At 38.7% G+C, this 26,329-nt stretch overlaps 2 protein-coding genes across 6 annotated transcripts in view; one reads left to right on the top strand and one right to left on the bottom strand.

Moving 5' to 3' along the window:
- Positions 1–3,742: 3,742 nt before the first annotated feature.
- THAP10 (THAP domain containing 10) lies at positions 3,743–13,905 on the bottom strand. Its single transcript, XM_045899769.3, has 3 exons — positions 13,274–13,905; positions 5,165–5,312; positions 3,743–5,059 (listed from the first exon to the last, which is right to left on the bottom strand). The coding sequence occupies exons 1-3, from the start codon at positions 13,700–13,702 to the stop codon at positions 4,863–4,865; spliced, it is 774 nt and encodes a 257-aa protein (XP_045755725.1). The 5' UTR covers positions 13,703–13,905; the 3' UTR covers positions 3,743–4,862.
- A 131-nt stretch (positions 13,906–14,036) lies between these two features.
- The window catches only part of LRRC49 (leucine rich repeat containing 49), a 171,986-nt gene continuing 159,693 nt past the window's right edge, over positions 14,037–26,329 (top strand). The window contains exons 1-6 of one of the 5 annotated variants that reach the window (XM_064570222.1): positions 14,039–14,330; positions 14,984–15,040; positions 17,188–17,275; positions 20,472–20,669; positions 21,010–21,112; positions 25,171–25,374. In XM_064570222.1, the coding sequence (XP_064426292.1) occupies positions 14,283–14,330; positions 14,984–15,040; positions 17,188–17,275; positions 20,472–20,669; positions 21,010–21,112; positions 25,171–25,374 (698 nt within the window). In that variant the 5' untranslated portion in view covers positions 14,039–14,282. Of the gene's footprint in view, positions 14,331–14,983; positions 15,041–17,187; positions 17,276–20,471; positions 20,670–21,009; positions 21,113–25,170; positions 25,375–26,329 lie in introns of all 5 variants that reach the window. The other 4 variants (XM_064570224.1, XM_064570223.1, XM_064570225.1 and 1 more) reach the window with 4 other exon arrangements.

Raw genomic sequence — 26,329 nt, 5'->3', positions numbered from 1 at the left:
AGAGAGAGCACACGAGAGGGGGGAGGGTCAGAGGGAGAAGCAGACTCCCCGTTGAGCAGGGAGCCCGATGCGGGACTCGATCCAGGGACTCCAGGACCATGACCCGAGCCGAAGGCAGTCGCTTAACCAACTGAGCCACCCAGGCACCCTGACCCAAACATTCTTGAGCAGAGTGGTCTTTAGCTTCCAAGTGTTTGAATTTCTGCCAAATTTTTTCTTGTGATTGAGTTCCAGTTTTAGAGCATTGTGGTCTGAGAATATGCAGAGAATAATTTCAATCTTTTGGTATCGGTTGAGACCTGATTTGTGACCCAGTATATGGTCTATTCTGGAGAAAGCTCCATGTGCGCTCGAGAAGAATGAGTATTCTGTTGTTTTAGGGTGGAATGTTCTGTAAATATCTATGAGGTCCATCTGGTCCAATGTATCATTCAAAGCTCTTGTTTCCTTGTTGATTTTCTGCTTAGATGATCTGTCCATTGCTGAGAGTGGAGTATTGAGGTCTCCTACAATTAACGTATTGTTATCAATATGACTCTCTATTTTGGTTAACAGTTGGCTTATGTAGATGGCTGCTCCCATGTTGGGCGCATAGATATTTACAATTGTTAGATCTTCTTGTTGGATAGACCCTTTAAGAATGATATAGTGTCCTTCTGTGTCTCTTATTACAGACTTTAGTTTAAAACCTAATTTGTCTGATATAAGAGTTGCTACCCCAGCTTTCTTTTGAGGTCCGCTGGCATGGAAGATGGATCTCCATCCCTTCATTTTCAGTCTGGATATATCTTTAGGTTCAAAATGAGTCTCTTGTAGACAGCATATGGATGGGTCCTGTCTTTTTATCCAATCTGCAACCCTGTGCCATTTTATGGGAGCATTTAGGCCATTCACGTTGAGAGTGATTATTGAAAGATATGAATTAATTGTCATGTTGCCTGTGAAGACATTGTTTTTATAGATTGTCCCTGTAAATTTCTGTTGTATATCACTGTTGGGGTCTTTCTCCTTTTATAGAACCCCTCTTAATATTTCTTGCAGGGCCGGCTTAGTGGTCACATATTCTTTCAGCTTTTGCCGGTCATGGAAGCTCTGTATCTCTCCATCCATTCTAAATGAAAGCCTTGCCGGATAAAGTACTCTTGGCTGCATGTTCTTCTCATTTAGTACGTTGAATATGTCTTGCCAGGCCTTTCTGGCTTGCCAGGTCTCTGTGGATAGGTCTGACGTTATTCTGATGTTCCTCCCTCTGTACGTAAGGAATCTCTTCCCCCTAACTGCCCTTAAGATGGTTTCCTTGGTTCTAAGATTTGCAAGTTTTACTATTACATGCCGGGGTGGTGGCCTGTTTTCCTTGATCTTAGGAGGGGTCCTCTCTGCCTCTAGGACTCGAATGTTTGTTTCATTCCCCAGATTAGGGAAGTTCTCAGTTACTATTTGCTCAAATACATCTTCTAGTCCTCTCTCTCTCTCCACTCCCTCCGGGATTCCAATTATTCTGACATTGGAACGCTTCATGGTGTCACTTATTTCTCTGATTCTATTTTCATGGATCTGAGTTGTTTTTCCCTGGCCTCCTCTTTTCCCTTTTTATCTATTATATTGTCTTCCAGGTCGCTTATTCGCTCTTCTGTCTCAGTTACCCTAGCTGTTAGATTATCTAGATTGGATTGGATCTCATTGATAGCATTTTTAAGTTCTGCCAATTCACCTTTTATTTCTGCCCTTAGAGACTCTATGTTGCCATTAATTGATTTCTCCATTCTAGCCATTGTCTTCACAATTGCTAGCCTGAATTCCATCTCTGACATCTTGGTTATATCTGCATCCATTTGTATATCTGCAGCATAAGTCATAATCTCTGAGTCTTTTCTGTTTTGGGGGCTCCTCCTCCTAGTCATTCTGTTGATGGGTGTTTGAGGGAATGTATAGAGTCCAAATTATTGACCAGAACCCAAGCCAGATGCACCCGTTTTCTTGGGACCTTAGGGTTGCTGGCCTCTTGTTTTCCCAGCCTGTCTTCTGCAGGAGGGGCCTGACGCACTGTTACTCAGGCAACCCTGTTTGGGCGGAGTTGCCCTGCGCCCCTGTGGCGGGGATGGGCTCAGTGGGAACAAGTGTTTTTGGGGCTTTTGTTCTCTGGCGCCTTTCCCTGGCGGCTTTCCGCGTCTCTTCCATGAGTCAGAGGAGAAGAGACCGTTTCCAACCCTCTGCCTCAGAGCAGAGAGACCGCAGTCTGTTCTTCAGTGAGCTCTCCAGGCCACACCGTCTCCGTTTCTGTCCGTGCTGCTATAAACTGCAGCGTCCTGGGTTGTGCGCCCCTCCGCAGCGCTCCCAATCCTGCCTCCAGGTCGGGGCACGTCTCTGCCCTTTGTGCTTCTAAAACTGCCAGCCGCTCCCAGTTCGCGCCTGCGCGACTCCTATGCTTCGGTTTCCGTCCAGGGGGCTGCAAGTTTGCGTGCGCGTGACTCCGTTGCTCCGGGTTTCCACCCCGGGGTTGCAGTTCACCGGGGTGACCCCGGCGCTCCAGGTTTCCGGCCAGGGGGCTGCAGTTCGCGTACATGCGACCCCACTGGTCTGGGTTTCCACCCCGGGGGCTGCCCTAGAGTCCTTTCCCCACCACTACTGGTCTGCGAGTCTGCCCCGTCCGCAGCGCGCGAGGCTGTCACTCACTGGCGGTCTAGGATTCCCACGTCCAGGCACCCTCCCGGCACCGTTTATCCTCCGATATCTGCCCGCAGGATCATGGCTCTCCGCTTCGTACCTCAAAAGCAACCGCCTGCGATATTCTGTTTGTAGAGATCCAGATCTTCTTACATCTCAGGCTGGTTTCGTGGGTGCTCAGAGTGGTCTGGTAGATATCCAGCTCAATTCCAGGGACCAGCTGAAATAGGGTCCCCTACTCCTCCGCCATCCTTCGGGCCCCCCAATTATGTTCTAACATCTTACTCTGCTTTGTTTTCTTCATAGCACTATCTAAAATTATTCATCCATTTCCTTGTTTATTGTCTGGCTCCCCTCTAAAGGTAAGCACCAAGAGGGCAGAATTTTTGTCTTGCTCACCAATGTGTCCTTGGTAGCTAGAACAGTTATCTGGGACAGAGTATGTTTAATAAGTACTTATTACATAAACAAATGAAAAATGATATGGCAGGTGTTGAGGTGCATCTCATTTTTCCCCATTAAACTAATCTGGCAACAAAAGAAATTAAGATAATTGAAAATATGGAAAAAGTATTCAATATTATATAAACTATATGTTCTTCATATTTAATTTAAAATAAAGCCAGTATTTCATTTACTTTAGGACAGTGAAACATTGCACAATACATTATAAAATCATGTGAATCAACAAACCAAACATAAATTCTCAATTGGTAAAAGAAAAAAACCTAACTGAAAAGGAAGAAAGAAAGAAAGGAAGAAATTAAGAAAGATAGGTAGGTTATGGTTGTCAAAATTGTTTAACACAGAGAACTAAACTCATGGCAGTGAAATTTGGGGATAAATGGGTATATAACATTCGTTATAATTTGAATTAAGGTGATAGGCTATTTATAAGCTCAAGGAACAATAGGTACTTACTAATAATATTTAGCTTCAGAAGATTTATATTCTTAATTTTAAAACACAATGCTCTCTCAAAACAGCAAATAGTTATCTCAAAGCCAAAGCAGCAGCAATAATAATAATAATAATAATAATGTTATGTATTTACATAATCATTGTTCAGGCTCACAACTTCTATTAATATTTTATTATTCTTTTTATTAAAATTATACTGTTCAAATTAAGTCACACATGAAATTGGCTTTGGAAGAAAATCACTTTGGTATATTATTTAAACCTTCTAGGATAAAATGCATGCAAGTTCTTCCAGTCATGAGCAACTAACAAGACATGTGAGGTGTAAAATGGACATTTATTTTTATTATTCTCAATAGAAGATCAGAGTTATAATAAGTTTCTCAGAAACAATTGTAACAAATTATTCATGGTACAAAATTGCCATAGAAATTTTCCTGGTGAATGGCAGATGGGGCGACTATGTTTCACATGCTTATTTCCCAAATGTAGAATTCAATAGAATGGTATTAATAGAGGAAAACCTAATTCTTGAAATGGGGATATGTTAGAAATATAATACTATTTTTTGCATGATGTTAATAATTTCAATATAAATTAATCAAGCTAATTGGTTTGTTGTAATAGGAACCAATGCAAATAGATTTCATTAACAAGGCAATCCAAGTATATGAAACTCTATCTCTATTTAAATTAATTCCCTTTGAAAATTTTCTGTAAGAGCCATAACGTCACCAGAAATGCTTACAGGGACTGATCCACAGATCCAATAGTATTACAAATGGACAAACTAATAAATATACAACATAGAAAAAATAATAATCAAGGATAAGTCTCCTGGCTCCCAAATCATTTAATAGTATCACGCTTGGTTGTGCTTGCTATTATCTTCAAATTATTTAGAATAGTGACGTTCTAACTTGTGAATGTCATATAAGTCCCATATAAGTGTTGTTTCTACAGTAAGCTTAAATATTCAGTGCTTAATCTTGATCTGGAAATGCTGCTATTGTGGTTTTGTTTTATAACTCGATTTCCACCAAAAGGATAAAAAGAAAAAAAAAAAAAAAACAAGAGGTGAAAGTGGGAGGTGGGGAGGTTTGTGGGCAGGATTATCTTCATTATCTTGGCAGGCGGACACATTTTTGCCTTAGAGCTGAACAAATTTTGCTGATACTCAACTATCCCAAAGTGAAAGATTTACAAGAGCAAAGAAGTAATTGTGTGAGTGAAGGTTTGAAAACCTATAGGACATCAAGTCATTTGATGTTGCATTTTTAACAAGACTCTTCTTTCACCTGCACAGCTATGTAAGACAAATTGCTCTGCTCACTCTTGACATCCCAGTCTGCATCTGGCTCTGAGTCACTGGAGTAAATGTCAAAGAGGGAGGCACTTCTAGACCGCAATCCGTTGGTCTGAGTAGTGGCATTACACAGTTGTTTTCCAAGCACTTTCACTTTGGCTTGAATACCTGAAAGAGAATAAACACATTTGCCTGTGAATTACATTTTGCTTGTCATTTATCTTTCGTATACAAAAGATCAATTCAATTATCAGTCGAAGAGTCCAAACATACCAACACTGCGGTGAGGGGGTCTTTTCAGAGACATTTGTGTGCTTTTATGCACTGGGCCTTCTTCACAGTGAGTAGGTACCGAAGTGACACCATAAGATAGATTATTAGCAGGGACTTGTGTTTGTTTAACTTCATTTTCATATGTAATCTAAAAATATAAATCAGAGGAGAACCATATCAAAGGTAGCCTAACTAGTATGGTTTTATCTTTCAAAAGTGAGAAGTAGTAAAAGAGTAAAAATAATAGTTTTCAAGGTCACATAGTAGGAAGACTGGAGTTTGAATCCAGGCAAGCTGGCTCCAAAGTCCAAGTTCTTAAGAACTCTGCCATACTGTTCTTTACTATTTGTAAATCATAAATTGCAAAGCATTCTGGTCAAACAGAAATTTAGAGGTTATTATTTGCTTACAACTCATTATTTTTTCCTAAATCAATAGCTATAAGAGATAATACTACTAGGATTAAATTACTGGATATCATAGCAGTAGCATTATTCTAGAAAGCCTAATCATCGGTCCTTTATACCTTACAGAGAAATACTTAAATAAAATAATATGACTGGCTTTAAATGTTTTTATGCTTTCCTGAGAAAAATTACAATGTGAAACAAAAATTTTGATTTGCGGGGGAAGTAAGAGGTAGAAAGGAGCAGGATTTGGATACTTAGAAGGTAACATAAGCAATTGTACTACTAGGTATTTATCCAAAGGATACAAACATAGTGATTCGAAGGTGCACATGCACCCCAATGTTTACAGCAGCAATGTCCACAATAGCCAAAATATGGAAAAAGCCCAGATGTCCATCAACAGATGAATGGATAAAGGTGTGGCATATATATATTTATATATATATATGCATATATATATATTTATATATATATATATAAAATGGAAAACAATGAAATCTTCCATTTGCAATGACATGGATGGAACTAAACGGTATTATGCTAAGCTAAATAAGTCAGTCAGAGAAAGACAAATATCATATGATTTCACTCATGTGTGGAATTCAAGAAACAAAACTGATGAACATAGGGGTAAGGGAAGGAAATGTAAAATAAGATGAAAACAGAGAGGGAGGCAAACCATATGAGACTCTTAACCATAGAGAACAAACTGAGGGTTCCTGGAGGGGTGGGGGGTGAGGGGATGGGGCAACTGGGTGATGAGCATTAAGGAGGGCATTTGATGTAATGAGCACTGGGTGTTATATGCAACTGATGAATCACTAAATTCTACCCCTGAAACTAATAATATAGTATATGTTAACTAAATTGAATTTAAATAAAAAATTTTAAAAAAAGAAGGTAACATAAGACTGAGTACCTAGAAATTATGTGGAAGAGGCTAAGAAAGGATATCTAGAATATGTAAGGGGGCCTGTGGGAAGAAATAAGAAGTGATAGAGAAACCAAAAACAAAATTAAAGTGCTCTGTAATTTTATCTAGTGCCCTGGTCGTGGCAATTGCCTTTGAACCACTGAAAAAATATTTTAGCTGGCATTCATAGTTGCTGTAATACTGTAATATAGGCTATTAACACCCAAGTTAAAGAAACTTTGTGAAGAATCCCTCCTTTTTTTTTTTTTTAAAGATTTTATTTATTTATTCATGAGAGACAGAGAGACAGGCAGAGGCAGAGGGAGAGGTAGGCTCCCCGCGGAGCAGGGAGCCGGCATGGGACTTGATCCCAGGACCCCGGGATCATGACCCAAGCTGAAGGCAGATGCTTACCTGACTGAGCCACCCAGGCACCCTGAAGAGGCCCTTTGTAACAGGAATAATTACGCCTAATATTACTGAGGACTTAAATCAAAGTATGAGTCTTACCTTTGTGTTTATAAAATTATGACCAATTCCTATTGGCTATATCTACTTCTAAGCCAAGCATTATAAAAGTCTAGCGTAAGTACATATTTCTTTACAAAACAGGTTTATGCCTGAAAAAATGGCATTTTAGAAATTTAATCAGGCTTTTAAAAATAACTTGTTCCCATTAGAATAATAATACCTTTTATCACTGAGAAAAATTTGCACCATACAGAGAAGCAAAAATAAACTAAAAATTAGCCATCATCTCTTTATCCGTAGCTAACAACTTTGTATTTTGGAACTTTTTTGGTCTTTTTTTTTTTTTTAATTGGGATCATCTCTTTTATAATCTTGTTTTTTCCTTTAATAATCATGTTTCTATGTTATTAAATATTCTACATAATTTTTATGGCTGCATACAATCTGTTGTACAGATATACTGTAATTTATTAAAACAATCTATATTAGAAATCTTAGAACATAAATCTTCTGTGCACATATCTGATTCTTACTTCTTCATATTAAAAGGTTAAGAAGCAGAATTTCCAAATATATATTGATCAGCTGGAACATGAGTCAAAAGAAAATATTTGAAATTAGGCAGAGAGAGAAAAAAGTTTGGAAAATATAGAAAAGATCACAAGAGACAAAGCAGATAAGATGAAAAAGTATCATATATGATATTAATTGTAGTACCAGAGGAAAAAAGAGAGAAAATGGGACAGAAGCACTATTTGAGCAAATAACATCTGAAAATTCACCAAAATGGAGAGGAGACATTAAGACATGGTTTTACAAAAGTACTATTTGTACTTATCAAAATAAAAACAAAGGAAGCCATACCTATGCACTTTACAGTAAAACTGGAAAACAAAGAGAAAAAATTAGAAGCAGCCAGAGGAAAAAGATACACTCTCTTCAAAGAGGCAATCATAGGAGGGAATGCCAAAACTCTTAAGGATACAGAAAGACTGAAAATAGGGGCGCTGGGTGGCTTAGTTGGTTAAGCGACTGCCTTCGGCTCAGGTCGTGATCCTGGAGTCCCGGGATCGAGTCCCGCATCGGGCTCCCTGCCCAGCAGGGAGTCTGCTTTGCCCTCTGACCCTCCCCCCTCTCATGCTCTCTCTCTATCTCATTCTCTCGCTCAAATAAATAAAGGATGTAAAAAGATGTACTATGCCAACACTAACCTAAAGAAAGCTGATGTTGCTATATTAGCACTATATAACAGAATTAGATCAAATTATGTTAGAATTAGATCAAATATGTAAATTCAAAATTACAGCAGAAGATTTTTAACATGCCTCTCCCAGTAATTAATACAATTAGGTAGACAAAAATTTCATAAGGATAGAGAACTTGTAAACATGATTAATAGACATATATAGAACACGTACTCAACTGCAGAACACATATTCATCTGAAGTGCATATGGAACATTTACAAAAACTGACCTATGTTTTGCCTAATACAGTTTCAATAAATTTCAAAGGATTAAATTCATATGCTGTATAGGCAGAGGGAGAAGCAGGCTCCCTGCCCAGCAAGGAGCCCAATGCGGGACTCAATCCCAGGACCCTGGGATCATGACCTGAGCTGAAGGCAAATGCTTAACCGACTGAGCCACCTAGGCACCCCTGAGAAACACATTTCAAGAAAGAAAAATTATAGACTGAGTTTGCCCATGAACACAGATGTAAAAATCCTATTAGCAAATTAAATCAAGCAATATATAAAAGAGCAATAAGCCTTGGCCAAAATGTGTTTACTTCAGCCATGCAAGTTTGGTTCTATATTTCAAAACCAGGCAATATAATTCACCACAATAACAGAATAATAGACAAAATATATGATTATAAATAGATTCAGAAAAAGCACTTGATATAATTCAACATCATTTATGATTTAAATCTGTAGCAAAAACTAGTAATAGGCAGGAATATTTTTTTATGATAAAAAGCAGCTGCAAAAAACCCACAAAACTGTAGCAAAAATCATATCAAATGGTAAACTTAAAGGCCTCCCCTCTGGAAATAAGAATGAGAAAAAGGATTCCTCATCACTTCTTTGGTTCCCAACACTGTAGTGAAGTTTCTAGTTAGTGTAGTAGGAATAGGAAATAAAAGCACAAATACCAACAACTATTTACTGACATGCTATAGACACGTAGAAAATTGAAAAATATCTACAAATTATTGGAATAAATAGGTTTACACAAGGTTTCTGGATACAAGGTCAACAAAAATCAATTTATCTACATAAATACATAAAAAATAAAATTTTAAATACTGCTTATAATAGCAAAATCAAATAGGAATAAATCTAATAAAATATGCACAAAACCTTTACATAGAATGCCATAAAATATTTTTAAGAGGAACATAAAAACCCAGATTAATGTAGGGATATGCTACGTTCATGGATTGGAAGAACTGTTATTGTTAATATGCTCTTTCTCCCTACATTCATTTATAAATTCAATGTAGTCCCAATCAAATCCCAGTAGATAATTTGTGGAAATTGACAAACCAATTCTAAGATATATATGGAACTTCAAGGAGTCCCAAATAGCCAAGACATCCATGAAGATGAGCATGGTAAGAGAAATCGATCAATTGAATGTTGGCTCTTAATATAAGCCACAGTAATTAAGGTACTGTGATAATGCTGCAAAAAATATGCAAATGGATAAATGGGCAGAATTTAAAAGTGTGGAAACAGACTTAATGTGTACATAGAAACTTATGACAAAGTTGACACTGGAGGACAATGAGGAAATGCTGTCCTTTCAATAGAAGACGCTGAGTCAACTGGGTATCTATAAGGGAAAAAAATGAAACTTAAACCCTATCTCACATCACACACAAAAGTCAATTCTGAATGGGTTGTAGATCTGAATGTAAAAATTAAGAACAAGTTTATAGAAAACAGCATAATAGAATGTTCTAAGCATTAAGCATATAGAAAAATATTGGTAAGTTGGTCTACATTAAAATTAAGAATTTCAGTACATCAAAAGACACTATTAAGAGGAAAGAGGCAAGCCACAGTGGGAGAAGATATTTGAAACATATTTAACTGACAAAGGAAGCCAGAATTTATTAAGAACCCGAAATCAAGAGTTAACCTGACAGAAAAATGGGCCTATCACCAAAGAGGCTATCTACATGTACAATTAACATTTGAAAAGGTGTTCCCTTACTAATTTCATTTACAAATGGGAAATGCAAAGTAAAGCACCACTACAAACCTTGCAGAAGGACTCAAATGTGAAAGTCTAACAAACCAAGTGCAGGCAAGAATGAGGAACAATGTAAACTCTGATGCTGCTGGTAAAGTGTGAATTGGTAAGACTATTTTAAAAAAACACTTGGAATTATTTATTGAAGTTTAACATAATACTATGTCCCAGCAATTCTAGGTATATACCATCAGAAATGTGTGCACATATGAAAAAGACATGTTCAAAAATGCTTATAGCAGCATTACTTATAATTGCCCCCAAATGGTAACAACCCAAAGGTCCAAATAGAGTAGAACAGATAAATTTTTTGGCATATTCATACAATGGACTGCTACATAATAATGAAAACAAATTACTGCTGTATGCAACAATATGGATGACTCTCACAAATATAATGTTGAACAAAGAAGCCAGATGCAAGAAATACCTACATAATGATTCTACTTTATGAAGCTAAAAAAAAAAAAAAGCAAACTGGGTTTCTTCAAGAAGGAGGGAAGGCTGCAGCTCAGGTGATACAGGGGCCCCTGGGTTGTTAGCAGTGTTCTATTTCTTTGAGTCATCTAGTGGCTACAGTTGTTCAGGCTGTGATAATTTAATGACAATATTTGTGCACTTTCCTGCATATTTGTTACACTTCAGTTAGACAGTTAAAAAATACAGTTGGATAAAAAAATAAGAAATTAACGGTTAAGGAAAATAATCATAGTCTCATGAAGCAAAATATCAGATAATGTATAGTGCTCCTCAGAGCCCCCTTTCTCCTGGGAGATAGTCCCTCATCTTTTCTCAAGCTCCCTACAGATAGGGAACATTCAGTTATATTTATCTATATTAAGCACCAACTACCCAGAACAGTGTCTACAATAGCCCCTCAATAAATGCTGTAGAATGCCTGGAAATTTGATTTTTAGTCAGTTAGTCCTGGAATTGGAAATGAGTGGGGAAAGGAGCCAGAGGTGGTACAAGCAAACTTAGCAATGTTACTGGGGTTCTCAATCCAGACCTGGCGAAAAAGGGATTGCTAACAACTCTAAACTCTTTTTAACCTTATATACTTTTAAAGTAACTATTAATAAAACTAACACATAGTTTCCTAATAAACAGCAAGTATATTAATGTAATATGGATTGTTAGAAATGTTGGCTGGATATATTACATTAATATATATAATATTCTAATTGCAGAGTAGGTTTGGTATGTACTCCAGATTTCCTCAAGGTTAGCCTTTGTTATAAAATCTTTGATTGTTTCACTAGCCTGGCTTTTCTTCTCCCAAGTTTTGATTAGGTGGTATAATTTTGAGGAAGTAAAATGGTGTAAGGGTGTGCATGGCATGTTTAATGTTCCTCTCTTTTACTACATATTTGCATTTGTGTATTATATATGTGCTTAGGTAAAGGTTGGGTAAGTAGTGATAGTGGATAGATAAAGGGACAGATGTCTTGACTGGTATATAGCTGGGTGAGAAGGGTAGCTGGCAGAGAACTGAAAATTCTATTAAAGTACAAAAAAGTGTTCTTAGAGTCACATAATCATTCCACAAATATTTATTGAATTCCTAAAATTTGCAAAATATTGTCTAGGTACTGTCAATACAATCATGAACATGTCAGATAGGATCCCTGCTCTCATGGAGCTTACATTCTAATGTGAAGACAAACATTAAGCAAACGACACAATTATTTCATGACAACTGTGATGTGTTGTTGAAGTACATGTGCTACTGAAGCATATGAAATATATGAAGAATGAAAATATGTAATTAGGGGACCAAAGGGAAAGGATGTTTGAATTGATTTTTAAAGTAAAAAGACTTAATTGATGATGATGGTGAATGGCAGGAGCATAATTCCAGGGTATCACGTGAAACAAAAGAGTGAAGGCTTGTTGGTAGGAAGGAACATCGCATGTTCAAAAACAGAAAAGATCAACATGACTGGTGTATACTGAGCAACAAGGACAGTGGCCTTGGATAGGACTAGAATGGTAGGCAGGCCCAAAAAGCATGCAAGGACTTGTGGGTTGTGTTAATACTTTTGCTCTTTATCCTAGTAATTTCAGGATACCTTAAAAGTGTCTTAAGCACCCACTCCAACGTAGGGAGCAGGCTGGTATTTCAGAAAAAGTTTTGGTCTGGCAATTGGACTTAGAGCAAATATTACAGGCCCGTGAAGAGATTCTCAATCTCCTGGATTGACATCCTTGTGCATAAAGTGAGTCTGGACTAGAAGAGCACTTAGTTTCCCTTCAGCTCTAAAATTCTACCAACGCATCTGAATATTCAAAGCCAAAATGTCAGTTACAGATCAGCTGACTTCTTGGTGAACTCTTCCCACCTCTAGAAATGAACACCTTTTAGATCCAATTAAAAGTCATAATTTAATCTATGTAATGGTGACAGGGCTGAAGTCTGATTATCTCAAATAAGGCTGGGAAGTCTTCATTAAGATGGGAAGTGGGGAAGAAGATATAGTGAGCAGATGCGAAGTAAATCTAGTCAATGCATATGAGGATTAGTAAGTTAGCAGAAGAGGGCAAGGTGGGAAAATTCAGCTCACTGTGATGTTTTAACCTACAGGAAGCTAGTCAAGAGGAAGTTTAGGAGCAGGAAGGGATTGTTTATCAGCAAACCCCATCTTCATCCGTAGCTCCGCATCCCCCTTCCCTCACCATTTTGGCAGTTATAATCATTTCCTCAAGCTCAGGTAACATGTTACGCAAAAACAGTTTCAAGCACCCCTTTCCTTGAGATTTGCTCAAATGGAACCCTTTCTATTTAAAAAGTCTGCAGCGGACTGTGAAGGTGACTCTAGAATCTAAAGGACGAGAGAGTGAGTCTGTCTGAGGCTGGGGGAGAAGGAGGTAGAAGGAACTATAATTCCATAGTGTTCATGTTAAATAAGACCTGGAGATCACGCTACAGCACCCTCCTAATTTTACAGATGGGAAAACAGAACCCTTCGAGGTGAGGGGACACTAGTGGCAGAGCCGAGCCACAGGCCGGGGTTCCGTCCACGACCCTCGGTGGACTTCTGATGTCCCTTTACCTGTGAAGGCGCAGCCCTCTTCCTGGCCCGGAGGGGCGTACAGGCGGCCGGCCCCGGGGCGGCCTCTGCCTGCCTGCCTGCCTGGGGCTCTCCTCCCTTTGCGGGGCCGCCCGCGTGCTCTGCCTCTTCTTCCCCCTTAGGTGCTGGGGCGGACACCCGGTGCAGGGTGGGCACGGCGCCCGCTACGAGCCTCAGGCGCTGGGAGAAGCGCAGGTTCTTCTGGATAACCGAAGAGACGTCAAAACAGGCCGGAGCGAAGTGGTCCGAGCAGATGACAGAGCGGTCATTGCCCCCGTACCAGTCGGCGCGGCGGCCCCGCACGAAGCGGTCCCACAGCAGCCGCACGGCCCGGTCCTTGGGGAAGCGGAACAGCGACTTCCCGGACTTGGTGGTGTTGCCGCAGTGGGCGGCCACGCAGCGGGCCGGCATGGCAGCGGCCTCGGCCTCCGCACGCCCGCGCGCTCCCAGCCGGGGCGACGCGGTCCCCCTGCGCCGGTCCGCGCCGCGCGGCGTCGGTGCCCCTACCTCCGGCCACCGGAAGTGCCGAGCTGGGGCCCCACGGGGGCGTACGCCGTGCTCGGATATCGGCCTCCGCCCGCGCGCGGCCGTCCTCCCCCCAGGGCAGGTGGCCACCGGCAGCGGGATCCAAATTTCGCGCGGGCGGAGCTGAGGTGGGCCGTAAAGAGGAACGGACCGGAAGTGGTGGTTGTCACAGCTACCGAGGCGGCCGCCCTCTTCCCGGTCTCCTCCTCCCCACACCCGGCTCCTTTTGTAGGAGGCCAGGAAAGCAGGACGAGGAAGTGCGGACGCACCGGACCCGGGCAAACATCACCGGAGGCTCTACCGACCCGGTTGGCCAGTTGATTTAGGAGAGGACCAGACCGGAAATGGTCGTCTCCATGGTAACCCCTGAGCGGGTTGCCTGGGAGATGACCCCTTTCTGTCTCTGAGTCTCCGCTATATCGTCGCTTCTAAGGCAGATTTAACAGATCCTGGACTGTCTCCTGCCATGATTCCCGGGAAGTACCGCTCTGTTTCTGGCCGGGCTGCGAACAACGTAAGTTGGGTCTCCTGCCTTCCCTTTCTCCCCATTCGTATCGTTCTTTCTGACTGGCGTCTTTGTCCTAGGTGATGGGCTGGTATTATTGGGACCAGGACCGCTGAATATACTCAAGCTATTGTCTGACCGAGGCTTGAGATAACGTGGACTGGACCAAGGCACTTGGAGGGTATTTAATATTGTATGATGGGTATTCAAAGTCCTGTCCAGGTTCTTGGCTTCCCAGAAGGTGGAGCTGGTCTGCTGTGAAAGGCTAAGGTTCATTTCAATTCTTTTAACCAATCTCCCACCCCTTTTCTTAATTTAGAAAAAAATGTATTATTAATAGGTACTCCCCCTCCTTCACCTGTCCCATTGAGATATTTAGGTAGACTTGAGATGGCAGGTGTCAAAAACCTGAGGTGCTAAGGTAGAGGGTTAAATCGCTGCAGACATTTTGGAAAATAAATCACAGTGAAACCTTTTAATTCTTAGTCGTGATTTTATTGTTTTCAGCAGATCCTCAGAACATGATCATTTACCACAAACAAAAAGCAAGCATTCTGTTTTATTCTAAGTGTTTGTTATATCTTTATCTGTACCAGTTTGGGGAGAAATATGTGTGTATATAAGTTAAGAGCATATTTTATGCTATAATTTTTACATTGCAGGTGAACTGTGGGCTTCATCTGGTTATTCAAACATCATCGCTTCCTGAAAAAAGCAAAGTAAGATTTAAGCAGATTTGTATTTAAATCGAAGATAAATTATTTTGTAATCTACACAAATAGCAGCATGATTTGAAGAGTAGAGCTAAAATAATTTTTATTTTCTGCCCACATAAAGTCAAAGCCTCTTTTAAAAGCCTCTTTTAAAAACTGATTCTTATTTCACCAGTTACAAGAGGTGAGTTTTGTTTTGTTTTTTTTTTTACATTTAAACATTTCTTAAGTCAGGATTCTTCTTAAAATTGATGGCACATCATAGTTGAATTAGGAAAGCTTTTTCTTTCTTAGTAGTGGTAAAATGATGGTATGTCTTCCTACTGATGGCATCTTATAATGGATAAAATGTGATAATTTGGGGGGAATACATCTACACATTCCATTTAAAATCAAGGAGAACGTAATAGATTAGCAGTGAAAATATATTGAGCTTAATGCTATTTAGAAGAAGATACGAACATAAGATTTTTTTCCCCCAAATTTGCACACAGTATCCCCTGGCATTTGCATTATTTCTAGCTTTAGATTTGATTTTTGAGATACACATTTTTCTTTCCCTCCTGTCTCACCTCAGCACTCAGACATTCTCATCTACCTCCCACAGAACTGTCTCAAGACACAAAACAATTTTTCCCCCTTTGTCCAAGTTGGATACCTCCAACCATCACAATTCAGTTTTTTTCCTAAAAGATTATTCAATAGATGTCACTGGGGGAACTCTAAAGTGAAGGACAGAGTTTACAAACAACAGCATGAGGAGGGTAAGGAGGGGCATGAGGAGTGTTGATGGAAGGACACCATTAGTCAAGGGGGCAGTAGTTGATTACGTTATATGTGAAAATAAACACTTGGAAAGTAGACCACTTGATCATCTTGAATAAATAGCAATTAGCTAGGTTAATTGAAAATATTTTTTATTATAATTGGATGTAATGGATTCCCTCCAAAGTTTTGCTAATTGATTTTGCTGGAAAAATCCTGTTTTATCATTACAATGTATTTCTAGGAACTATGTGCCTTGTCCAGATTGTTTTCAAACCCATTTACTTTCTCTAGAGTGGACATATGTTCTGAGAAAATACCTTTAGCTCATATAATTCATAAAGTTATAATGCAAATGCTGTTATAATGTTTATAGTATGGATGAATCAGAAGCATCATAACTCTTTTAAGATAGGTACTTAGGGTTTTTTGGTGGCTAATCATGAGTGTTTGTTTTGGTTTTGTTTTTCTCAGTCCTCCTATCAAATAATTTAAAATCAATTTAGAGAAAACCCTTCTTAGAAGGTTTAGATATACAATTTTATTATACTTGGATTCTTAAAAGGAATTCTAATGATAAAAATATAGTGATTTTTTCTTCAACAGAATTTACTTTTTGTCATGGTTTTTGCTTTTGTTTTCTGGAAAATGGTTCTTTTAATCATTGTGTTTGTGGTGAGGGTATGGAGGAATTGCAAGTGGTTTGGAGCATAGTTTCATCTGACCTCATGAAATTGACTCTGATTGTGTGTGTGTGTATGTGTGTGTATTAAAAAAACTCATAACATAAAATTTGCCATTTTAGCCATTTTAAGTTGTACAAATTAGGGGTATTAAATACATTCACAAGGTTGTGCGGCCATCATCACTATGTAGTTCCAGAACTTTTTGTCACTCAAAAGAGAGTCCCTGGGGGCGCCTGGGTGGCTCAGTCGTTAAGCGTCTGCCTTCAGCTCAGGTCATGATCTCAGGGTCTTGGGATCGAGCCCGACATCGGGCTCCCTGCTCCGCCGGGAAGCCTGCTTCTCCCTCTCCCACTCCCCCTGCTTGTGTTCCCTCTCTCGCTGTGTCTCTCTCTGTCAAATAAATAAAATCTTTAAAAAAAAAAAAAAAAAAAGAGCGTCCCTGTACCCATTAAACAATCACTCCCCATTTCCTCTTCCCACCCCCTTTGAAAACCACAAATCTGTTTTCTGTCTCTTTATATTTTTTTATTATCAGTTTTTCATAGATGGAATCCTATGCTATGTGCCATTTTGTGTCTTGCCTCTTTCACTCATCGTGTTTTCAAGGTTCATTTCTGTTGTGGCTTGTGTCAGTATTGTATATAATTTTATAATTATCTTCATTACTTACTGTTAAATTTTTCCCCAAATAATGTTTTTTAGGTTGAATTCAAGCTAAATAAAGAAGCACCGTCATTCTCTGGTCGACTCTTGCAACATGATCTTGAAAGAAACTACTCAAGTAGGCAAGGTATTGTTCAGCAAGTAGAGGTCAGATATGGCTTATCTTATTTGAGTAATATTTGCTTAATAATCTTGACTACCTAAATTCAAATTGACCTGAATTAAAAATGAAATGGTTCATTAACCAATGGTTCATTAATCAGATTGGTTTGGTATTTATTTGGATCAGAACTGATTTTATATATACAGTGTAGTAGATTATTTCAATACAGAAAAAGCAGTTGTACTGTAGTTTGAGGGTGGGATTTGCACAACAGAATGGGAAAGAATCTTTCAAATACTGTCTTAGAACTAGGAAAAATGGCTAGTTAATGAGGGTAAGAGTATGGGAACACAGATGTCTAGGAAATAAGGAAACAGTGGAAAGAGTGAAAAGTCAGGAGTAGAAAAGAAAATCTTTCCCTTACTAGTGCATATAATTATAGATATTTTATATCAAAGGCCTTACACTTTGGTGTGCATCACCTGAGATTTTATTAGAAAGGCAGGTTCGTAGTATTCCCCTTCCTTTCTTCCTCTTCCCCATTCTGATTTTGTAGTTTTTGAGTGGGATTTGGAAATGTGCGTTTTAATGTCTCAAGTGATTCTGATGGATGTGGTTTGTGGACCGCCCTTTGAAAAACATGGCCTTATATGATCTGGTTATATTTCTGAAATGTATTTTTCAGTTCAAGGAGGAATTTCCTTAGCACATTTGAGTTGTTAGTTGGTTGTTAACAACTGCTAGCCATCTGTAATGGGCTAATGTTAAACACTACAGAATCTTTATATAATGTGCCATCCCCACCTCCTAGGAGTTTGTATGAGGGGGTTGATCTGTATAGGCATGTCCAGATTGTTCATCTCATTACTGCATGAACATATGGTCATCTTGAATATTTGATTAGTTTTTCTTTTTTTGTTTTGTTTCCTCTTGGGCCCAACTAATTTGACATGACTTTTCTCTTTCTTATATCTACAGTCTTGTCTTGGCCAACTGCTAGACAATGGCATCAACCTAACTGCAGTTCCACACTACAGGGAGCATCTGCCTTGCTCTTTTTGGTTCAGTTCAGTACATATTTATTGAGTGTCTACTATGTGCTAGACACTCTGTTAGGAGCAAGACTTTGATTTTCTTTTTTTTTTTTTTAACAGAAATAGTATGTGCAAAATAGATTTCCAATGAACTTTTAGTAAATTGGAAAATCAATTAATTAGTTTATTGATTGCTTACAGAATTTGGATTCGGGCAAGAATATAAGGAGTACAAAATGAGGGGCACCTGGGTGGCTCAGTCGGTTAAGCGCCTGCCTTTGGCTCAGGTCATGATCCCAGGGTCCTGGGATCAAGCCCTGCATCGGGCTCCCTGCTCAGTGGGAAGCCCGCTTTCCCTCTCCCACTCCCCCTTGCTTGTGTTCCCTCTCTCGCTGTGTCTCTCTCTGTCAAATAAATAAGTAAAATCATTAAAAAAAAAAAACAAAAAAACCCAAAAAACAAAAACAAAATGAGGTCTATCTCCCAAAGAGCTTATAAATTTAATTGGGAAAATAGGGGCTTCATATCTGGTAAATTAAATAGTGACATATGAAATAACAGGAGATGTTTTTGCCAAATAGTAATGTGGTTTATATGTAGGGTGAAACATCCCACAAATATATATGAATTTTGATACACAAATATATGTGCATATATGTGGGTATTTATATATCCACATAAGTGTGTGGATGTGTCAATCATAGATCACTCTGGTTTCCAGTCATTTAAAGGATCTTGTTTGTGGGTTTTAAGGTGTGTCTCCCTAATCATTCTCATTTCTTGCTATTTCTTGTAAGATATATATCACACTGATTGTGATAGTAAGCTCATCATGGGGATAAGGATTATGACTTCTGTATATAATAGGAACTGAAAAGTATGAGGATAAAACGCCTTTAAGCATAAATGAAACTACTCTTTGATTATTTCCTGTATACCCCAAGTCTTTTAAAGTTTTAATCTGCCTCTTAAATTGAGGATTGGCTTGAAGCCTTAACAAAATAATTTAAAAACCTAACTCTGATGCTAATAAGAGAAATCAAGGTTGTCTGTTGTTTGGTGTTTTACCTTTATCATCTTTAGGTGACCAGCTACACCTTAATCAGTTAGTCCTTATACTAATTTTTGTTTGTTTCTATTTTTTTTCAACTATCTGAATTTTGATTTCCAAATCAGTGTACTGAATCATGGTTGCTTTGGTATCCTGTTAGGAGCTGAATCCTGTTACAAGAGCAGTTCATTGGTGAACATGATGTCGATTCTGAGTTACTCTAGAACATCATTATTAGTTATCTTGATGTTTCATGATATTTAGAAAAGTGGAGTATGAGCACTGATTATTTTGTACAAGAAGTTACGTGTGTGATACTTCAGTTTGTGCTCTGTAGACCCATAGAAGCTAGCAAAGACCGTTGCTTGACAGCTTTTTAATAGTATCTCTACGGAACTTGATTTTAAGTTGTCATCATATTGTCTGATGGTCTCCCAAAGAGTATGTTAGCATCCTAGATTTGTTTTTTTCTTTTCACCTTATTGGTCTGTTTAAGCAGAAGAATTCTGTGGTAACTGTAGTTTCTATTTTACTGCTTATTGCTCCCTTCAACATCAATTGCTTCTTTCAGGAAATTTTCTCTTTATAGAAGATTCTTATACAGTAGATCTCTGATGTTCAAACTGGCCCCTTTGACCCATTATTCAAATCTTACCTCATTTCTGGAACTTCCCAGCATCTCTTCTTGACCATTCTACATTCTTGTGGGTCTTTAGAATATACCTTAATATCCACCTCCCCCCAAACCCATCTTAAGTGGAAAATAACTGTCACATTCATGTGTGAATATATAGCAGATACTATTTTTTATTCTGCGTTTTGTGTACGTTGTTCTATATAGTCTATTAATTTCATATGTGTTTGCCAGTTAGATTGAAAGCTACTTAACTGCAGTCAGGTTTATAGGACCAACAGCCTATAAACTTCATAGGAGTATCATATACCCTGTGGACCCTAACTACAAATATACAGTATTTATCCACATCCATTGGTCTCTGCAATATTTTCTACTAATAGTAGTTGAATATACAAAGAAAAAGTGATACATCTGCTATCCAAAACTACTTTCTCTCTATTTCCAGTAGCAAAGTCATGTATTGTGTAGCTTTGTGATAAACTTTTTGATATTTTGAAGGAGATGGAAGAGTAATAAGCCCTTCACCTCGTAATAAATCATCATTCATCTCATCCACAACAAACGTGACAGAACTATGTGGTCTGGAAATGAAAACTACCATGAGCTCCTTATCAGCATTTGGAGATTCTTCCATTCAGACACCTTCAAAGTCCAGAATCCGGCAGGGCTGTCATAGTGCTGGCCCAAATGTATCTGGTAATGAGGGACTATCATCTCAGTTTTAAGAGTTAAAATTTAGTGCTAGGAGTCAGCCTTATAAAGGGGTAAAGATAGCACTAGAATAGTTCTGTACTTGCAACCAATCTATGGGGCAAGGGAAAAATTATCTGATATATACAGAACATGTAGTTTAGGGTTGAGGAGGAAAGAAACAAACTCAAATGTAGTAATTAATTTTAAGTGTAGAGAGCTATGGAAACTGTACTTTCCAGAAAAGATATTTGTAGGTGCCAAAGTTCTCCAAATATAAGGTGACTTTAGTTTCAAGATTTTAAAGGCTTTTCTTAACAAGTAATTTGTGTATCATTTTCAATAGGTGATCATATTCATCTGGCGAGCTCATCAATGCCATCATTTCCCATTCTGCAGCGTTCTTCTGAAGAGAAAATTCTTTACTCAGACAGGTTGACCCTGGAAAGGTGAGGACAGTTTCTTTTTTTTGTTCTTTTTTTGACTAGATAATATATAAACATGGTACAGGATTGGAAAGATAGAAAAGTCTTTCTCTCTTCTCTTGTTCTCCAGCTCCCCAGTTCTCCCACATAGGTATAATCATTGTTACCAATTTTTTATTTATCCTTCCATAGGTATGGGGAGGGGTTTTTATAGCTGTGTAATGTAACAGAGCTTACCTATACCCTGAAAGAGTAGTATAGCAATTCTAGACTACGACATTGATAAAAATGGATTTTAGGATAGAAAAAAGTACAGTGTAGTCCTCATATGGGCCCTCTGGGCCCTGTCCAGTTGAGTTCTTGTTACCTCACTGGCCTGACCTCCTGATTTTTCCTTCATTCACTCTGCTGAAGTTACCCTTGCCTCCTTGGTGCTGCGTGAATACACCAACCAGGCTCATACCTCAGCACTTCTGCACTTGATGTCCCCTACGTAGAATGCTGTTCCCCCACATGTCTGTAGGCTTACTCCCTAACCTCCTTCAGGTCTTTACTCAGATGTCATCATGTTGGGGATAACTTTCCCCAGCCACCATCTCCAAAGCTACTACCCATTCTACCCTGACACTCCCCAACCCCCTTCTTTGCCTTATTTTTCTTCTTAACATTTATCACCCTCTAACATATGAAGTATTTTAGTTATCAAGTTTATTCTTTGTCTCCTCCTACTGGAATATAAGCTCCACAAACACTGGGAGTTTTGTTCAGTTCTGTATCCCCAGCACCTAGAACAGAGCCTGGGACAAAATAGACTAAAAATTTTTTGAACGAGTGAATATATTTAGGATTTGATCCCTAGCTTTAAATCTAGGAAGCCCTTGAACCCTCTTACGCTGTTGGTGGGAATGCAAACTGGTGCAGCCACTCTGGAAAACAGTATGGAGGTTCCTCAAAAAGTTAAAAATAGAGCTACCCTACAACCCAGCAATTGCACTACTAGGTATTTATCCAAAGGATACAAACATAGTGATTCAAAGGGGCACATGCACCCCAGTGTTTACAGCAGCAGTGTCCACAATAGCCAAACTATGGAAAGGGCCCAGATATCCATCAACAGATGAATGGATAAAGATGGATAAAGATGTGGTATGTTATACATACATAACACATATATAATAAAATGGAATGTTTTTTATGTGTGTGTGTGTGTGTATAATGGGATATTACTCAGCCATCAAAAAGAACGAAATCTTGCCATTTGCAACAACGTGGATGGAACTAGAGGATATTATGCTGAGCTAAATAAGTCAGAGAAAGACAAATAGACAAATACCATATGGTTTCATTCATATGTGGAATTTAAGAAATAAAACAGATGAATATAGGGAAGGGAAGGAAAAAGAAAGTAAGATGAAAACAGAGAGGGAGACAAACCATGAGAGACTCTTAACTATAGGAAATAAACTGAGGGTTGCTGGAGGGGAGGTGGGTAAGGGGATGGGGTAACTGGGTGATGGGCATTAAGGAGGGCACTTGATATAATGAGCACTGGGTTTTATATAAGGCTGATGAATCACTAAATTCTACTCCTGAAACTAATAATATAGTATATGTTATCTAAGTTGAATTTAAATAAAAAATAAAAAATAAAAAAATTTAGGAAGCCCTTGGCAATAGAATGGTGGATGAAGCACCCCTATCCTACCTTAGTGCTATAACCAGTCTAGACAAACCATCGCTGCTATGCATACCTTTAGCTTAGCAGTGTGTTTCCAAGAACAAATTGTTTTTTTTAAAAGACTTTATTTATTTATTTGAGAGATAGTGAGCAAGCAAGAGAGAAATGGAGTAGGGGGAGGGGCAAAGGGAGAGGGAGAAGCAGACTTCCCGCTGAATGGGGAGCCTGACATGGGGCTTGATCCCAGGACTCCGAGATCACGACCTGAGCCTAAGGCAGATGCTTAACCGACTGAGCCACCCAGGCGCCCATCCAAGAGCAAATTGTTAAGCAAACTTCTTACAGTAGCAGTGCACACCTGACTGAATTGTCATAGACCATCTGTGTGTGTAGTTGGGAAAAAACTCTCTGGAGGGTGTGATGTATTGTAGGCAGAGCACCACTTGAGGGCACTAAATCTCATGACAGCTTTGCAGTATTGTTCCAGCATCAAGTAGGAAATACAGAGGCAAAAGTATTGTCCAATATACATTTGGTATTAGGGCAGGAGGTGTAGCAACTCAGGGATTTTGTTGGCCGAACAACCCCCACCCCCAACCCCCTCCCGGCGAGCCCTGGCTTATTATGTGTGTGTGTTTGCTTGTTTTGCTGCATGTCAGGGACTTAGGGGGCTAGGGGATGGATAAGTGAGCCTTGCAGTTGGGACTTAGTTATTGGATTTGGAATCTGAGAAAGTGACTTTGTTTCAAGCTATAGTGACTTATGTAAGAGGGAGGTCCGAGATTATTTATTTTCCTTTCTCAGTGATGAGTGACTCAAAGATTGGATGAACTAGAAGTTGGGGGTATTGGTAAGTTAACTGAGAAACAGAGGAAGACTGAAGCAGGAAAAATGAGACAAAGTTTTTTGCTAAGTGGATAAAGACATCAATTTTAAACTAGAATACTTGTCATTTATTAATTTATAATTTATAAGACAAGGAGCAAATGTGGTAGTATTGAATGCATGAAATGAATTCTAAATACTAAGCACACATTAAAAGAATTCAACTATTGTCTATTATGTTTTACTTTTCTTCTATTTTAAGCCGATTTTTTCAGGGTCTGTATTTTTAAACATCATATATATATTTTTTAAGATTTTATTTATTTATTTGACACAGAGAGAGAGATAGCAAGGGCAGGAACACAAGCAGGGGGAGTGGGAGAGGGAGAAGCAGGCTTCCTGAGGAGCAGGGAGCCCGATGCAGGGCTCGATCCCAGGACCCCGGGATCATGACCTGAGCCGAAGGCAGACGCTTAACCACTGAGCCACCCAGGTGCCCCTAAACATCATATCTTTGTCAACCGTTCACCTTCAGTCATTTCTTTGTGCTAATCATCTTTTCTCTGTAAATGAGGACGATTCTGATCACATCCACATTTCACTCATGCTTGTAGCATTCTGATTTATTTTCTTTAAAGGTTACATTTGCTTGATTTTTACTGAAAGGAAATAGTTCTAATAAGTCTCTCCATTAGAGTTACTCACACACTGATCAATACAGCGACATTTTCCTTGAACACTGTTGAAAACCTCAGAGTAGAATCACCCCCCTCTGGCCATTTTATTATAGTAGTGGGATCCTTAAAGGGCCCTGGATGTATTTACTTCACATGTAAGACATAATAACTTTTTGCATAATGGAGGCTTTACTGTTTCAAATACAGCTGAAAGCATGTATTAGTAAGGTTACATCCTATCCTATAGCATTCTAAATGTTCTTCAAAGTCTAAAGTTAATGTTGAACAAGTAAACATTCTTAAAATCTAAGCTTCTGAGGAAATGTGTTATAAGGACCACATTTCCATTAATGGATTTCAGGATGAAACTGTTTCCATCAAAGTGAACTGTAGATGGCTGAATTTCTTACTTTTCCTAAGATGTTATCCAGCTCAAGAGTCTATGATTCTATGAGAGACCTGTGTATAAATTGTTGTTTTTTCCCTGATGACTTAGTTGTCTGGACAGTCTGTATCAGTCGATTGATGGCAAGGGCATCTCTTGTGTTATGTGACATGGCTCTTTGAATCATTTCAATTTTGAGAAGGCAATTACATTGAGTGTTTTCTGATGTTAATTCAATTTTACGTGAAATAATTGATATTGGAGATTTTTTTTAATACAATGAGAGCTTAGACTTAATTGTAATAATTGCCTTTGTCAAAGTATATTGTCTTTTATAGAAATGATTTACAACTAGATCTAGGAGGCTCAGTTCCTGGAGGCAAGAAGTGGTTCTGTTTATCTTTTTTCTCCTCATAGCATGGGAACACAAAGGTACTATTAATAATATTTGTAATAATAAAACGAGGAGGCAGGTTGTCACATCAAGACTTTATTAACTTTTTAAAATGTTTTCTAGGCAAAAGCTGACTGTATGTCCTATCATTGATGGAGAAGAACACCTTCGTTTGTTGAACTTCCAACACAATTTTATAACTCGGATCCAAAATATTTCTAATCTACAGAGGCTAATATTCTTGGATTTATATGATAACCAAATTGAAGAAATCAGTGGGCTTTCTACTCTGAGATCACTCCGTGTCCTTCTGCTGGGGAAAAACAGGTAATCTTTGTAGAACAAATTTGTTTATTTACTTAGGGCTAATGTTGAGACTTCCAGTGTTTAGATGGCAGCTCAGAATTGAATAATACTTAAGAAACTAATAGACTGAAAAAAAAAGAAACGAATTGACTAAAATTTGTTAAGATTATTTGAATGGATTAAGATTCAGTCATAATTTGTTTTATGAGATTCAATCTGATAGTCAAACCAAATAATATTTATTGAATGTGTATTTTATTATTTCCATTGCTTCCCAGTGCCATATTTTATATGGAAGTAAATAGCAGACTTTGGCCTTAACTTTTTGTTTTCTCGGGCTATCTTGTAAGTGTGTGTATTCACTTTGTGCTTATGTGTGTTTCACTTATAATTCCTCCCAGTGCGTGACTGCGGGTAGACATTTGATATTTCATGTTTGTCAAATTACTGATTGATTCTTGTTCAGATGGTGTTTTCAGTATGTATTTACCATTACATCCTATATGAACTTCCCCAGTTCCTTTTGTAAGGCTCTATTATGTAGTACAGTTACACAATTTCTGACTAATTTCCTTGGTATTTGTCTATGACTTTTCATTCTCTTTTGCTGGATAGCTTTTGCAATGCCTACAAAGAAGAGCTGTTTAGCAAACTCCAAAAATGATTTTTATATTATCAAATGATGAATTTTAGATACCAAGCTTGGTTCCACCCCCCCCCCCCCGGCCCCCACCGACAGCATGGATCTCGAATTACTTCTTTATTCTCACTGGCCAGTGGTAATATAGGGTGCTTTTTCCAAGATCATGCCCCAGAATCCTAGGCTCTTGTCTGTTCTCTGTGGTTTCTTGGAAGTTCCCACCAATGTAGTTTATCGCCTATACTTGGTTCAAGCATTAAACTGAGCATTATGGTAGCTGGAGGGAATTTGGGGAAATTATAGGAGCATGGAGTCTTAGAGCATAAAATGACCTCA

Source organism: Mirounga angustirostris, unplaced genomic scaffold, assembly GCF_029215605.1.
Source record: "Mirounga angustirostris isolate CCGP_5_RB_7025 unplaced genomic scaffold, mMirAng1.0.hap1 SCAF_9, whole genome shotgun sequence".
Taxonomy (NCBI): Eukaryota; Metazoa; Chordata; class Mammalia; order Carnivora; family Phocidae; genus Mirounga; species Mirounga angustirostris.
The sequence above is the reverse complement of the archived record's forward strand: the minus strand, read 5'-3'. Positions and strand labels throughout refer to the sequence as shown.

Bases quoted from the DNA above. Each gene is read 5' to 3' on its own strand.
- THAP10 (XM_045899769.3), bottom strand. From the start codon at position 13,702: ATGCCGGCCCGCTGCGTGGCCGCCCACTGCGGCAACACCACCAAGTCC. The intron at 5,313-13,273 runs GTAAAGGGACAT...TTATATTTTTAG, and splicing joins AGAGGGCTGCGCCTTCACAG to ATTACATATGAAAATGAAGT. The intron at 5,060-5,164 runs GTATGTTTGGAC...ATTCTCTTTCAG, and splicing joins ACCCCCTCACCGCAGTGTTG to GTATTCAAGCCAAAGTGAAA.